Source organism: Lepidochelys kempii, chromosome 2 (genome assembly GCF_965140285.1).
Source record: "Lepidochelys kempii isolate rLepKem1 chromosome 2, rLepKem1.hap1, whole genome shotgun sequence".
NCBI classification, from domain to species: Eukaryota; Metazoa; Chordata; order Testudines; family Cheloniidae; genus Lepidochelys; species Lepidochelys kempii.
Window position 1 is genome coordinate 86,548,500 of NC_136381.1, and position 16,909 is coordinate 86,565,408.

The following is a 16,909-nucleotide window of genomic DNA, read 5'->3' on the forward strand; positions in this document are numbered from 1 at the left end:
GATTCAAGGAAAGTGAAAAACCCTTTGGAAACTGACAGTTTGGCCCAGTGTGGGGAAAAAAATCCTGATCCCCAAAGACTGATTGGCCAGACCTATCCCTTCCTATCCAGCATTCTGGAAACAAAACTCACTGTGGTTACAGCTAAAGGCAGGGAGGGGAGAGCAGACGAAGAGGCAAGAGGCTCCTGAAGTCCAGGGGAAAGTTTAAATTGTTGGGAGGGGTGTGGCGGGATCAATCAGCTCCCAGTACCCCCACTTCCTAAAGCCAGCCAATGGGAGGCAAGAACCCGAGGAGGAGGGACACGACTTCTGCATCTTTGGGCATGGGTTTTACTCCATCCATACCTTCTAGGAGGGGTCCATCCCCTTTTCTGGTCCAACACCCCACAATCTCACTTGTTGAGATGTGGGTGGGGATATTTCTCAGGCATGCTCTATCCCTCCTCACTTCTAGGGCAATTCATTTTCTTGGCCAAATATCCCCCGCAGTGTGATGAGGCAGAGAGGTAGAATTATGGAAAAATCCGCATCTACTATAACATCCAGTGTATTATCTTTTATTATATTTTTTGCAAGTATTATTGCTGAAGTGATAAAAGTGTAATCTTTCAACATCTAATGTGATGCGTATTCTACATGGTTTAGTCACTTGAGAAGAATACAAATTTTAACAATGAAAAAACAGACAAAATAAAGAACATTTACAAACTATGCATGAAAAGGTAACTCGCTGAACTTCAGGAAACAAACGGCTACTACCGGTTGAACCTCACTGCCAAAAGCTGTGTGTGTGTTTTTTTTTAAATCACATTTTCCTATTTTTAAAAATGTTAGTCTTTCCCCTATTGTTGTGTGAAACTGACTAGTGGACTATACATTTCCTTACAGTAATCTTAAGTGTTACTTTTAAGTGTACTAAACAATTCTTAAGTGAGATTTAAGTAGACTGTGTATCTCTTTGAATTGATTACATTATTTTAATAAAACAAGTGCAACTGGGTGTTATCAAAATTCTTATATTAATATACCATGTTCCAGAGGAACCAGGCAATTTATTTAGGCACCATACATTTCCAGTACATACAAAATAACATAACTCTATCACTCAATGCACTGGAGAGATCAGTGGTGCTTAGTCAAAGTAAATGGGGCCAATATGACTTAATTTATAATACAGATCACAAAAATCAGTAGGTGATACTAAAAACTAATATCTCCCAGTTTCCTGTGTCAGATGTTACCAAATGGGTCAGTAGAGAGCCTAGAACAATTTTAAGGTAACAATAATTCAAGGACTGATTTGGGGAAGACAAGGGTAACAAGTGAGAAATGGTGTGCTGAGTTGAATGAAACTTATTATTGGACAGGTTGTGATACCCTGACTCCTGTTGAAAAGCCCCATTAAAGTCAGTGGGGCTAACAGTAGAGAAAGATTATACTCTATCTGAGAAAGAGTATTGTAATCTGACCCTATCTGACTGAGAAATAATAATAATAAAAACTATCTGAGGGACTGTTGTCATGAGACAATTCTCACAGTATCTGAATACTCCTTGACCTTTGTCAATATGGGTGCACTTGTATCCTATCCTCCCATTTTTGCACTGGCTGTGGGTTTCCAAGTGGAATTTGAGGTATTGATTTTGACCTATAAATTGCTTGGAACCTGCCTGACAGACACCCACCTCTCTGGGCAGTACTTGAGCAGGAATCCCTTTGGTTTATAAGAGAGACAGCATACTGAGGTGTCATGTTTAGTGAGGGCCCTTCGCCTTTGGAATTCCCCCTCTCACCGTTGGTCCACAAGAGCCCTCACATCTGTGAATCTTTAGAGCATTTTGCTGAATCTCATTTATTGGGTGGGATTTTGGGGAGAACTGAATATTAAGGTTGGTGAAATTGGGTGGCATGTACGGTTTTGAGAGAGAATTTAGGTGGTTGGTGAGGGGGAAATGGCTGTTTTTGTGGGGAGTTTGTTTGCTATTGCTGGCTTTTGTCTTACGTATGGACTTGGGCTTTTATTTTGTAAAGGTGCTTAGAGTTTCAGATAAATAACTTTATGGTACGTTCATAACAAAAGTAAACAGGGATTTTTAGTTGCTTATACATTTTTATCATGCCTCTCTCAGTCATATTTGGGCACATTTATCAAAATGACAACCAAAATGATTTCTATCAAATAGTAGTAAGAAAAAAAGCCATTTCAATAATCACCTCTTCCACTGATAATAAATAGCTTCCCAGCCACTGATTTTAAAAAGCCAAGGTAAACAGATGAGTCTTGCACTGTATCCCAGAAGGCAGCCAAACTGAGACTCTGGCATAGTGCGATTTCTAAAGCTAAAGCTGTCCATCACGAATGCTTTGTCATCTACTCACAGGGATTCATCCCTTGGGGAGGACAGCAAGAGCATTCCAGCCAATTGTAGCTACCACTGATGTATTGACATAACAGATTACAGTGACTATAAAGATACCGCCCGATTCATGAAGGTGTCATTAGCTGCTATTCCAAGTATAAACTCTGAGGATTTTCTCAAAACAAGGGGACATAATCTGTGCTCTCATATTCATGTAAACCATCAATGAAGAAATTATGTTTTATAGAAGAGGCACTCAGAGATTTAATACATTTAGTATTGCTTGGTTACCTTTATGTGGATTAAACTTTATCTGATGTTAGAAAGTGTGATCTCTCTTTGGGGAAAAAAAAGAGTTAATTTAGGAAATGTAATGGCAGGGAAGTTACCGTACCACATTGTTAGAAAAGGGTGTTACTACTCACTGCAGAACTGTACAGAATTTCCTTTGTAAGGCCCCATCCAGTTCAGCAAAATACTTAGGCACGTGCATAGTTTTACACATTTGAGTAGCCCCACACAAATCAACAGGGTTATTCGCATGCTTAAAACTACGCATTGTGCTCTATACTTCCTGACTTAGAGCTTAAATACAGTGTTTAGGAATACCAATTTTTACTATACCGGAACTGGATTCCTACTATGTCACTGCATTTTTAGAGGCTCTTCCTTAGGCATCTGTAGGGTACCAATCACCATAGTGTCTAAGCACTGCATATATTGGATGCAAGCTGAAAGATCCTTAGGATCATCCCCTTCTGATTCCTGGCTTAGGCTTCCTTACAAGTCTGAGATTGTACACAATCCCTGAATGCATTGCCCTGATCTGCATAAGCAGTTCCTTGTAATATTTGGGGTCCAGGCTTTTCTGAGTGAGAGACTGTTTCTGTCTTCAGGTGTTCAAAGAAGAGGAAGCTGAGGAATGTTTCCAAAAATACAAGTGCAAGCTTCTCCGTATTTTCCCATCATTGTTTTTCTGTAAGTACAACCCAACAGGCGTTCAGTTTCCAGGATCATTCAATCACTGCCCTATAGTGATAACAGTTACTGACAATTGTGATAATGGTTCTGGAACTGGATTAAGAGCATGGAGACCATGAAGACCACTGGTAACAACTCTGAGTCCCTACCGACTTGAACTAGATTCAAACTAGTGGAAGGCTCCATATTACCCATTTTCTTTGAACTTTTAGGAATGGCAAGGCAGCTTCGTGTCTTAGGTTGTTTTGATGTTACAATACCACTTCTGTCAATATCGTAAACCATACAATTTATGCTTAACTTAAAAAGAAACATTTTTGTTGGAAACAGAGTAGCAGCCGTGTTAGTCTGTATCCGCAAAAAGAAAAGGAGTACTTGTGGCACCTAAGGGACTAACCAATTTATTTGAACATAAGCTTTCGTGAGCTACAGCTCACTTCATCGGATGCATGCAGTGGAAAATACTGCACGCATCCGATGAAGTGAGCTGTAGCTCACAAAACCTTATGCTCCTATAAATTTGTTAGTCTCTAAGGGCCACAAGTACTCCTTTTCTTTTTGTTGGAAAGTTCTTCTACGAGCATTTCCTGACCACTTAGTGCCCCAGGTTTTTACTTTTGGCAATCTAGCCTTTCAAGCTGGTCGCAAATAAAAATGTATCACATAGTTTACAGCTAATGCCTACAAAATGTTAGTCCGGATTATGAAATTGGAAAATTAGGCATAACTAACACATCACCATTTTCAAAGTTCTAAATAACTCTGCTCCTCCCTACCTACTCCCTCTTGTCATCCCCTCCTCCTCCTCTGCTCTGCCAATGCTCCTGACCTTTGTCCAAGCATTTGCCAGATTTTCATACAATTGCCTCCATGCCTTCTTTCATAAAGCCCTCTAGGCTGGTTCACACCCGCCCCCCCAAGCTCATCAGACCCCTTAACCCTATCCACATTTAAGTCCCTCTTCAAGACGTACCTCTGCCATGCTGCTTACAGTGAACCTTACTGATTCATCTGTAAATGCACATAAATTGCCTACTGTTCTTCCCCTTTCCCTGACCTCTGCCTTTCAATTGCGAGTTCCTCAGAACAGAGAATGCCTTTAAGGGCTTGGAAAGCACCTAGCACCTAATGGGAGTGACTGCAAATAAAGTACATAGAGAGTAATAGGGTGATAAGGAATTGACAGCATGGATTTGTCAAGAACAAATCATGCCAAACCAACCTCATTTCCTCTTTGAAAGGGTTACTGGCCTATTGGATGTGAGGGTGGGAGGGGTAGTACATATGCTATATCTTGAGTTTGGTAAGGCTTTTGTGACACAGTCCGAAATGACATTCTCATAAGCAAACTAGGGCAATGTGGTCTAGATGAAACTACTATAAGGTGGATGCACAACTGGTTGAAAAATGGTACCCAGAGAGTAGTTATCAATGGTTCACTGTCAAACTGGGAAAGCGTATCCAGTGGTGCATGGCATGGGTCAGTCCAAAGTCCGAAACTATTCAATATTTTCATTAATGATTGGGATAATGGAATGAAGATTGCGTTTACAAAATGTGCAGATGACACCAAGCTGGGAGGGGTTGCAAGCACTTTGCAGGACAGGATTAGAATTCATAACAACCCTGAAAAATTGGAGAATTGGTCTGAATTCAGCAAGATGGAATCAATAAATGTAAGTGCAAAGTACTTCACTTCAGCAGGAAAAAATCATGTGCACAACTACAAAATGGGGAATAACTGGTGAGGTGGTAGTCCTGCTGAAAAGGATCTCGGGGTTATAGTGCATTACAAATTGAATATGAGTCACCAACATGATACAGTTGAAAAAAAGGCAAATAATCATTCTGGGGTTATGTAATGGGGTTCGCAACCCCATACTGAGCATAGGCAGAAGGGAGAGGAGAGTCTTTCCTGCTTACAGGTAATCAGGCTGACCACATCCTAGCACAGCTGCTAGAACTGTCAATCGTGGTGACATGCATCCACAGGTTGGACCAATAAAGAAAACAAGCCCAACTATAAAGGATGGAGAACAGAGAGAGAAAGGAGGCAGAAAGGTCTGGGATAGAAGAGGGGCAACAGGCGGCCTCTGAGAAACTAACAAAAGGAGACTGTAAGCCCTGGAGTTTAAAGGCTGGTAGACTCAATTTAAATTAAGAATTTATAGACTGGCTTAAGTGCAGATGAATTTAACAGGACCAATTAGGAAAAAGCTGGGACCCCTAGAGAGACTGCTCCAAGAGCAGTTGACAGATATATTAACAGGAGTGTGTATGAAAGACAAAGAAGGTAATTTCCTGCTCTACTCGGTACTGGTGAGGCCTCAGAGGGAGTACTGTTTCCAATTCAGGACGCAAGGAATACAAGGAAAGGTTAAAGAACTGGGAATGTTTAGTCTTGAGAAAAGAAGACTGAGGGAGAGTGGAACCTGATAACAGTCTTCAAATATGTTAAAGAGCTGTTATAAAAAGGATTGTGATCAATTCTTCCCCACGTCCACTGAAGGCAGGACAAAAAGTAATGGACTTTATTTGCAGTAAGGGAGATTTAGATTAGATATTAGGAAAAACTTTCTAACTCTATGGGCAGTTAAATTCTGGGACAGGCTTCCAAAGGAGGTTGTGGATTCTCCAACATTGGAGGTTTTTAAGAACAGGTTGGACAAACATCTATTAAAGATGGTCTGGGTTTACTTGGTTGTGCCCCAGCACAGAGGGCTGGACTTGATGACTTCTCAAGGTCCCTTCCAGCCCTACATTTCTATGATTCTGAGTCTGATGAAAAGGTGGGCACTGACCTCTTCAGGCACAAGTGGTTCAATCATCGGAGCTTCCTCCTGTCTTGTAGCAAGCCGAACTGGAGATGTCGAAAGCCTCTTCTCCCATTCATTAGACACTGTAGTGTCTGTGGAGGTTTCCAAGAAGGTTCGTTTCAGTTCACTTATATTCGTCTGGTGTTTCATCAGGTCTTCTTGATTTTTGTCTAGCTCCTGGATAATATAAAAACAAGGGCATTTTGTAACATTCACCTAAGCTGCCAAAATGTAAAAATCAAAATGTGTAAATTGGTTAGTGAAGAAGGTAGTAAGTATTTTAGGGGATCAGGGATCACAGCACTAACACAACACTTGTGAAAATGTGGTATTTTGAAGGATAACTGCACAGAAAAATCTAGTTCGTGTGAGCAATAAAATACTCCTAAGTTTACCCATATACACTGTAAGCTATACCTGATAAAGAAACTTTGAACATATATATACACACACAGATATTTATGGAACAAGGTAGAGAAAGCCATCATAATCTGAGAAAAAAATAGCCATTTAATTTATTAGAAGGTGGGAGTACACGGTTCATGCAGCATAGTGCAGATCCACAGGTTTACCACTAAAACCAACACACATGTACAGTACATGCACTGGTATATACAATACCAACCTCTAACATAAGATTACTATGTTTGACATACACATTTTCACCCTTTATTCGCTTAATCAGACTATTCTGAAAGAAGTGAAAAGAAAGGGAAAGGTAAGGGACACAATATTCAAAGGATACAAAATGCTGTTCTATGCATTGCTTTACAGAGACTTGGCAAATAGCATGCTGAGAGATATGAACACTGCGGACACCCACAATTCAGTAATGCGCATGGCCTTCCATTCTTTACCTGTGCCTTGAGATCTCCATCTTCCTCTTGATCCGACTGCCAGCACAGGAAAGATTTGAAAACAAAACCTTACCAACACAAATCAATGTAAGGTGACAAAAGCTGATCCATATATTTTATAATGCTAAGATCACATTTTCTCTCCACTGAGAGCACTGGAGAAATGGGTGGACACATTTATCAACCCAATCTTGCACAGTTCTCAGATCTAATACAAGAGCCTTCTTTTAAACTTGCTAAATGTGAAAAAAGGATATTAAAACTTCATTTTTGTGTGTGTCTGTGTGCTCAAATATTCCCAGGCCCCTCTATTCATTTATGAGCCAGCATTCAGACTTTCTTACCGAGATGTAATGTATTATACTTTAATGCTAATAGTAAGAGCTTCAGATCTACATGACACCAAGAGTTTAAAAATTATAAATAATGGTCCACTAGCAGTCTCCTATAAACTTTGAAGCAGGGTAACAGTGCACAATGCTGCCTACAAAGCTGAAGCATCATCTAATTCCATAAAATGCTATTTCACTAATTTTATTCATTCTCTTTCTGTCTCTGTGAGTTTTTTTATACACACATTTTAACTATACTATGTATACACTGTCTCTGGATCCACTTTTAGGAACTGCACTATGGAATGGCATATTCACTGGGATCCTAAATTTTTTGAAGTGACTGATGATTTCAGTTGCTTCAGTTTGTGAGTGCCCAACTTGAGACATTTGAAAATTAGGCCCTTATTTGCTGTCAGGTGCTCAACACTTTCTGAAAAATCAGGTCCCTAATAAGACACCATGTTGGGGAACTCAAAAGTTCAGGGTTCCAAAATCTCTACCTGTGAAAATTTAGCTTAAATGTTTTCAATATATCATTTCTGTTTAGTTAAAAATAAAATTTTAGATAGGAAACACTTAATACAGAATTATATTTTTCCTACTGGTTATCAACATTCATAATGTCACAGTTTCATAATGGGTTCTGCTGATTTTTGGGCCATATTTTCTTGTTGATATTTTTAAATTTACACTTAATTATTCAAATAACTGCAAATTCGGTATTTGACATTCACTTTATCACTCAATTCAAGTCTCCTGTATTTACAGGCAAGATTTGATTGCCATTGATATGCTGCATACAGAATATTTCCCTGATGGTGATTTTAATTATAATAATTTGAAATAGTGATTGGATCATTTTGAAACCCTTTCATAATGTATGTGATAACACTATGCGGCTTTACCTCATATTGTATCAAATTCAGTCCTGGTGTATGCAGTTGCAACTCGATTAACTCCATAGAAGTTACACCCTCTTCACTGGAGTTTTAATAGGGCTGAATTTTGTGTATTCAGTATACTTACTATATTGTATACATTTTTAAGTTTTTGTTTGTTTGTTTATTTGAGGAAGAGGGCTAAGCTACTTATTTTCATCCTCTTAAAATAACACATGTAACAATACATGTATTATAAATGTTATATGTTAATCAGAATTCAAGGCCCAGTCTCAGATATGATTGTACAAACTTGAGTACACTCCAGGAGGAGAAAAATTCTCCCAGGAGAAACTTTTGAATATCTGTCTGTTCTCCCTTTTTATACATTTAATTATCCTTAACATGTTCATCTTAAAAACAGGATAACTCAATTTCAGTCAGCACGACAGCCCAAGAAAACAGCATTTGTTCAAGTTACTTTACTACCATCTGTTACCTACACAATACACAAAGTAGTTTAGCAGAATTTTCAAACAGAAACCCAAAATAAAATGAATCTAGAATGGATGTTTGAAACTTAAGGAATCAAATAAACTCTTCAACACACACACATATACAGAAAGGTATCTAAACTACAGCAACAGAGGCACAGAATAGTGCTAATATACAGGATCTGAAAGAGGTGAAGCTACATGCTACATTCTTTGATAACTTATATGCTGGTGACTGTACAAACCTCTGTGGCAGTGGTTTCACCATCAGCTGCAGTATCCGTCTGTTCACTGTCAGTCTATTTTGTTACACAAGTAACCAGGTTCCAAGAAGTAAGCAGGAATAAAGAATAAACCCAACTTGTCAGTAAATGCAGGTCACAGCTTGAATTGCTAAGTCTACATCTCTGTGGCGTGGCTTTTTAAACCATATATAATTTAAAGAAGCAACATAAAAATGCTATATTTAATAAACAGAACAGACTCAGAGGAAGACTCAAGACATACTGTACACAGTATATGGCTTTACCATAACAGCTTGATTAGCCCAACAAAACATTATCTGAAAAAATGTTAATTGAATCACAGGTTTTTCCTCTTAAGAAAGCCAGGTGGCTTTTTTAAAGAACTAAAACCTTGTAAAAATATATATAATTAACAAACTTTTCCCTCACAACATAAAAATAAATAAATACAATCCTGTTAATCAATTGTTTATGCTAGTATACATAGTTACTGCGGTGTTTGATTTTGTAGTTCAAGGGGGAAAAGATGATCATTTTTTTTTAAAATAAAAAAGCTACTTTAACAGTCACCTGACTTTCAGCCCCTCATCTGTACAGATTTTATTACTGTCCCCACATTTAAACATTATGAGGCTGTCTGCATTACCAAGGAGTTCAAATAAGTATATACACAGTTATCTACAGTCCACCTATGTCATGTGGATGGCCCACCCCCCATTTGCTAGTGGCAAGATAGAGCTGCCAATATTGTTTCTAATATTAAACAGGGACAACCTTACCATTTCAAAAAAGAATACAATTTTAAACACTTTTCATTCCAATTAAAAATACTGACCAACCCCCCCCCCCCCAAAAAAAAAAAACAAAAACAAAACCCAAACCAAAACCAAACCAAGTACAAGTGGTAAAAATGAAACAAAGCACAGCATCATGCAGCCTAATGTAAGCCTACTTTTCAGGCTGCACAAGTAGAACATTGACACGGTCAGGTACGTCTTGGAACAGACAATATGAGTGTCAATAAGTTAGTACAGATAGAGCCAAATTTAGGTAACTCCTCATGAGGTGGTTGTTAAAATGGTTAATAGGCTTGCAGATCATCAAAATAACAACTTTAAAAGCAAAAATTAAATATCATTAAGTACCATTAAGTCACCTGCCCTTGATCTGCATGCACAACTTTCACTAAAATCAGTGAAGGTTCTTCAACTGACCAAGGATCATAAATGGTCATAAGACTATATATAAAGTAATAAAAGTCAAGTAATTTATAGTTAAGACAATACTCTTCATCCTTAAGTCTCATCAACATGAAGAGAGAGAAAAAAGGCAACACAGTTGAAGGTATGGATGGAAGGTCAGACTCAACTTTGAATTTCCTTTCTTCAGTCAGTTTGTGACAATTTTAATGTTACCTTAAAAACACTTTTGATACTTCCTTTGCCTTTGGCTATCACTCCTTGTTTTGAATAAAGGGTACAGAATGTGCATTATTCATATGCTAGCCAGAACTGGTTAGGTCATTTTGGTCTACTGGGTACATACAAAATACTATATACAATTTTCTAGTAAGTGGATTTGACTGGACAGGTTACTTTTTTTTGTATGAAAGTTTAGTGCCAGAATAATTCATAAATCAAAATACATTGATTATAAACATAAAGTGTTATAAAAAGATTCTGTAAAAGTAGTTGCTTTGCTAGTAAAGCAATCATTCTTTTTTTGTACTAACTAAAAGGTCAGACATCATTACAATTTTATAAGCAAAACTGTTTTTGAGTTAAAACAGTATAACTGAAATCCAATTTACACCTGTAACTTAAAACCATCTGAATAGAGGAGTCCAGGTATTTTTTAAAAATAAATAAAAAAATGCCTGGGGCCAAGACACTGTAATGCTAAATTTTGGCACAGATTGTTATTACAACAGTTACGATTGGAAAGAAAAGGCTGTCAAGAATTTTAATCACTAAAGTGTGGATCAAGCAGCTAATGAAACGTAAAGGGACAAATTCTGCCTTTGGACACACAGCCTGACACCGATGCACGTCTTAGGATAGAATGTGGTCAAAGAAGAAGTTTTATCAGAATACGGTCCATAGGGGCAGGATACTTATTGTAGCTCTTAAATATGTCATGCACATCATTGGGTACACTACTGTTAACTAAAAGTACACGTTCATACAGAGAGGTTTTTTCTATTTCTTTCTTAATGAAACAAATTCTAAATGAAATACAGAAATCAGTATATAACCACGATGGACAAATCTACTAATAAACCAATCTACACCAAGAGGCTAAAAGTTGATGTTATTGAACTACTTGTCAAATAAAGATTTGAAGTCATTTAAAAAGCAGTGAAATGGAGGTTTAAGAGGCTCAGCAAGGCAGATTTCACTAGGAACAGAGAGTTAAAAGAATGGCTGGTTAAAATTATAGACCAACTGTAGTGCTCTGAATGATATGCAGCTGCTGGAACTAATTGGCAGGCTAGGGAATACGAACGAAAAAAGATAGCTATATTCTGATAAGCTTCAGCTGCTTGTCCTCTAGTTTGTGACAATAACTGCTGTGATTTGTTTTGCCGATGTAATGCAGACATGCCCAACTTTAAAACATATTAACTTTCATGCAATATTTTGAACAAGAAATACACCCTTGATTAGGCACAAGTCTGTGTAATTTGCCATACAAGTATTGATTCTGGGGTAACCATTATCACAAAAGGACTAAATTGCAAAGTTTATTTTACACATTGTTATTATGATGATATTCACTTTGACCACTAAGTCTAATATCAAAAGAGGTGGTCATTTCTGAAAGAAGAATACACAAATGGATTATATAAACACTGCTTTATTATTATTTTTGGCTATACACTCTGCTTCTATAATAGACAATATATTATTATGTTTTTACTATTATAATCATCTGAGTGCAGAGCTATTGTAAGTTGAAATTTAATGCTATCTCAAAGTGAAGACATGAAATGAGATAGTAAAATTGATCTTGGATGCCTTTCATCCTAAATTGCAGTTTTTTTTCCTTAAAGACTGGAACCAAGAACATCTAAAGAAAATGTTTTGGTGCAAACAGATGTAACTCTGGCATTCCACAAAAGGGAATCACAATCCTATGGCCAAATGTTGCTGAAACTCATGAGGCAGATTTTAAAAATCTTTAGAGGCGAACAGAATGTGCATACAATGCAAGTCAGACTAATAACTGCATGTACAAATGGCTAATGGTAATTTATATATGCAACTACCTGATTTGTGTCTGCAAGGACAGTACAATTGTGTGCACAAAACAAGTGTGTAGTTGTGCATCTAAAGATTCTAAAAATCTGACCCCATGCTTTTACTCTGTCAGCATCGAAAGGCTCAGGAGTAAAATAGGTACCAATCACTCAGTATCTGTTACACAATCAAGTAGATTCCCTTTCTTCTTCTTCTACTTCTATGTAATGACATCCAAATTTCTCACCAGCACTACAGATCTTGTTGCCAGGCAAATTGCTTTAGCTGTATTTTGTTATAAGCCCATTCAGTTTACTGACAGAAAGCACTAATTCTGGTAGTGCTAATTTAAAGCACCAAGTGGTAACTAGGAAATGCTACCATTGCATTGGAAAAACGTACCAATGCAAATTTTCAGTGGAATGCTGCACTGAATGGGATACTAGCTGAATCTACAGTAGAGACAGGATCAAGCCACAAAGACCAGATCCAGATTTTGACATTCAAAGTTTGGGATATTAGGAACTGGGGATTTTGCTTTGCCTGTTACAAAATTAAAGGCCATTTTCAAAATTCTGACTCTGGTTTGGATTCTGAGCACCCCCAAAATTGGGGATAGTTCCAATTATTAGTTGTTTGATATGTAACTATGCATGCAATTGTATTTAACTACTCGCTATTTAAACAACTCTTCTACTGTCTTTAGTAAAAACTAGTATTAACTGGGAAAAAAACTGATTGGAAGAAAGAGAGATTTCAGATATTGTTCTTTAGAGTTGATTTGTGGCAAATCGTAAGTGTAATTCACTGCACAACTGATAAAGTTTGAACCAAGCTGTTACCTCATTCACAGTGTTGTGCCTAACCCTGGGACCCAAGCTGCACTCCCAACACAAAAAACTCTTACATATCAGCACAGACAGAAATGAGGTTCTGAAAGTAGGACCACTATTGCAGCATTCTAACACTGTTTAGGACTAAAGCACTGAACACAAAAAGAAGTGTGTTCTATGCCGAGGTACACACCTCTTCCTCTGAACTGTCACTCAGGTCATTGTCAAGTGAGGCACTCAAGGAGGCCGCCTTGGGCTCCAGGTAGCAGAGGCACATAGCCAGAGGAAAGGAGAGAGTGAGAGCATATGGCACTGAGAATGAGGCAGATAGCAGAAAGAAAAAGATGAAAAGGAAACAAGGCACAAGGGATGGTGATCGGATGGGAAGGTAATGCTGCACGCTTTCAGGCAGGAAGTTGGTTTCAGAGAGGTTAGGGAAGGAAAGGTAGCCGTCATCATCCAGGAGAGCAGGAAATGACTCTGGAAGTTGCAAGGAGAAGGAAAACAGTGTTCCGCTGTTACCAGCTTTTTGCTTATAGCTAAAAGCCATGTCTTGTTCATCAGAGCAAACTCTTCCTTTTCTATCAGATTCCAAGTCAGACTCACTGTGCATTTGCATAATGTCTTTAGATGACTCATAACTTAATGGGTTTTGAGCATTCTCCTTACATCTCCTACGAAGCTTTGTTGAAAATACAGGGGGACCAGACTGTGAGGTTGATGAGGAATTAAATGAATCAGTGCCAAGCAAAGATGACTGATGAAAGAGAAAGACCAGCAAACAAGGTGCAGAAGCAAAAGGACAAAAAGAAAACTGTAATTAGTTAATTTTCTTCTGTGTTTATATATACAAAACTCACAAAACAGAATTTTAACACCAAAGCTTTTCACTGCGTTAAATGAGACGAATTCTCAAGTCGCATGCCAATTATTAGTGATGGAGGGTTGCAGCTTACAAAAGCAATTTCTTCATTCAACATTTGTCTGTCCAGTCATACGTAGTACACAATTTAAATAAAAGTCCTTTAAAGGAACCTAGTCTATGTGCACCTCCAGATACTGTGGATTCCCATCTATCATAAGTGCTTTCAAACATGAAGTACATGGATAACAACAAAAAAACTCTAAAAACAAACATAAAAATCCCCAAACAAAAAAAGGCATTGAAACAAGGGAAAGAACTTCTAATAACTATTCTGCTTATGACAACATGTCCTGCAGTCCTTACTCAGTCAAGTCAGTGGGAAATTAGCCTGGGCAAGGACTAAACACAAAGTGGGAGATTTTCAAAAGCACAAAAGACATTTAGGTGTTTGTCATCCGAGATTTTGAAAATCTCCCCCAAAATGACTGAAAAATCAAGGCTTTCAATAGTCTTTTCCCAAGTCTCCTCCACAGAATATCTAACAGAATAAAATGTCCCAAAATTAAAGATGATCAAAAATGAAAACTTACTCTGGTTTTGGGAAAAATTACTAGCTCAGCCGTTGCCAGTTTCATGGGTGGGTAACTAAGCAGAAAAATCATACTCAGTAGATGAACACAGTGGGACAGATCCTCAGCTAGCTTTACAACAGGTGAAGATTTGCTCAGTGTATTTAAATTTCTTGTCTCACTTTTGTTTTGTGATTGGGGCCTAATCAATTTGGCCACATGGAAAGAAGCCTCATCTAATAATCAAATAATAGTTCTAAATAACTTTTCAGAAGGCTCAGGAATGGCCCTCCTCACCAAGGGCTACACGAGTACACTGTGTGACTTCAATATCCCCTGGAAAGAGCAACTGCACTGGCCCCAAACAGGCCACTAGGTACAGGAGGTTTGGGAGCAGACTGGAGGAGGGGACATAGGATCCTTGGCTATGCAGATGCAATGTCCCCAACAGCACCTCATTGGCTGTGCAAGGGAATGTCATTGCAGTCTATGTGCTAGGATTCTAGCTACATGAGCCTTGGGGGTAAGGGCTGAATTCCATACAAAGCCAAATCCCTCTGGTTTTGCGCTAGAAGAGTGATTTTTTTTCTACCCTTTATGCACAGGCAAAAAAATGCAGCCAATACTCTTGCTAGAAAGTTCGCTCTACCTATGAAGAACAGGCAGGATTTACTACTCTTTCATTGAGATGCAAGAACGTTAGAAGGGCATTCAACAAAATATTTAAAATGTAAACAAATAAGACAAGACAATGGTGCGAGTTGCCATGAGGGAATGCACTCTATTAGTGCGCTGTGAAACTATCATATTCCCTTGTAGCCTCTCACTGGCATTCTTAAAAAAAAAAAAAAAAAAAAAAAAAGGGCCAGTAGATTTAGCATAATGTTTGTTTATTTTTAGACATGTTGGGTCAAATTCAATATGGACCACTGTGAATAAATGGAACAGAGAACTAGCTCCATTACCCAAACTGCGACAACTTGAACTGCACCCATTATTACTGTCTTCCCAGATCAGTTTTCTACATTTCACATGCATTTACAGTCTTACACCTGGATCCCAAAACCAGCTCCATGTGGGAACAGGCACCTGCAACAGAGCCAACTGGAAGGTAAGGGGCCTTAATGCCATATCCTGCAATCACTGGTTACTATGTGTAAACCTTACTACGTATTTTAGTAGCAGGAGCTGGTCCCCTTAAGATGAACATTTACATTTAAAAAAACACAGATTTTTCCCCATTACTTTCCTTTAGCCTAGTCTTCAAACAGATCACATAACTACACACTTCCTGATTCCAGTTAGTTTAGGTAATGATGCATTCAATTTCATAGCATTCCAGAATTTAAAAAAACAAGTAAGTAAAAAGCATTTTATAAATTTTAGATACTTAAGTTTAATATAACATCAATTTTAAACATTATTCAAAATGAATTCCTTTTTTAACTATCTGCCAATAATTTCATGTTCAAGTGCTATGTTCAAGTCCATACTTGTTCTGAAGTGTCCAAACAGATTAAATTTGGATGAAATTACTTTATGTGATATATGCACACAAATATTTCTTTACAATATGAAGCCAAAAGTCATAATTTGTAAATTTTTCCTCTGCCAGTAATATTTTAATGCATTTATTTACATGCCTGGAGAATGAACATTTAGAATTTCTCCTGGTACACTAGTTAGACCTGCAATGCTTAATTCAAACTGTAAAATTCCTTATCAGAAAAGCTGAAAAACTATATACAAAAGTTTAGATTTCTTTGAATAAGAAACAAATTGAAAATTGGTTCAGTTGCTTCTTCAGGCCTGAACCGTATACCCATTTAGGTCAACTGCAAAACTCCCATGGTCCTCAATAGAAACCGAACTGGGTCTTCAATAATATTTTAAAATTGCATTACTTAATTGATTACTTAAACACAATTTTTATTTTTGGAAAATAAATTATGTATTCTGGGGGTGGGTAAGTAACAATGTTCTTCTGAAACTCTCATTAGCAATTTCCAGCTATATGTCTCCTTTGAACTGCAGCTCACCCTCCTGCTTGACCTAAGTTAACAATCCTATAGGGACAGCATTTATTTCCAGTGGACATTTCTTTTTTTCTCCCATACATTTGAATTTCAATATAGTCTTTTCCATTCACAATCCATGTTAAAAATTACAAAGGTATTATTTTTTAAAAAGAGAGCTCTAAAGGATGGTCTCGGTTTTGGGGTACAATTTGCATCTGTAAATTTTTTCCTGAATTTTTGCACCTGCAACTTAATTGCAGGTGTCTGTTTAGGGACTCGAACCTCCAATTACTTACCTCATTGCAGGCATATCTCAGGGAGTGAGAAGTGCAAGCTCTCAGATTTGTATCCATAATTCATTTTGTGGGGGTTATAAAACGTGGGGGTGCAATTTTGTGCTTCTAAGCAGAAAGGCTGGG

The 16,909-nt window shown here is 37.8% G+C and overlaps 1 protein-coding gene across 30 annotated transcripts in view; it reads right to left on the bottom strand.

The window, feature by feature from the left end:
* EPB41L3 (erythrocyte membrane protein band 4.1 like 3) overlaps positions 1-16,909 on the bottom strand; it is a 198,112-nt gene that overhangs the window by 12,093 nt on the left and 169,110 nt on the right. For 16 of the 30 annotated variants that reach the window (XM_073331510.2, XM_073331503.2, XM_073331501.2 and 13 more), the window contains 4 exons: positions 13,232-13,795; positions 8,967-9,020; positions 7,015-7,050; positions 6,143-6,334 (listed from right to left, as the gene is read on the bottom strand). In XM_073331510.2, the coding sequence (XP_073187611.2) occupies positions 6,143-6,334; positions 7,015-7,050; positions 8,967-9,020; positions 13,232-13,795 (846 nt within the window). The remainder of the gene's footprint in view (positions 1-6,142; positions 6,335-7,014; positions 7,051-8,966; positions 9,021-13,231; positions 13,796-16,909) is intronic. The other 14 variants (XM_073331513.2, XM_073331528.2, XM_073331511.2 and 11 more) reach the window with 4 other exon arrangements.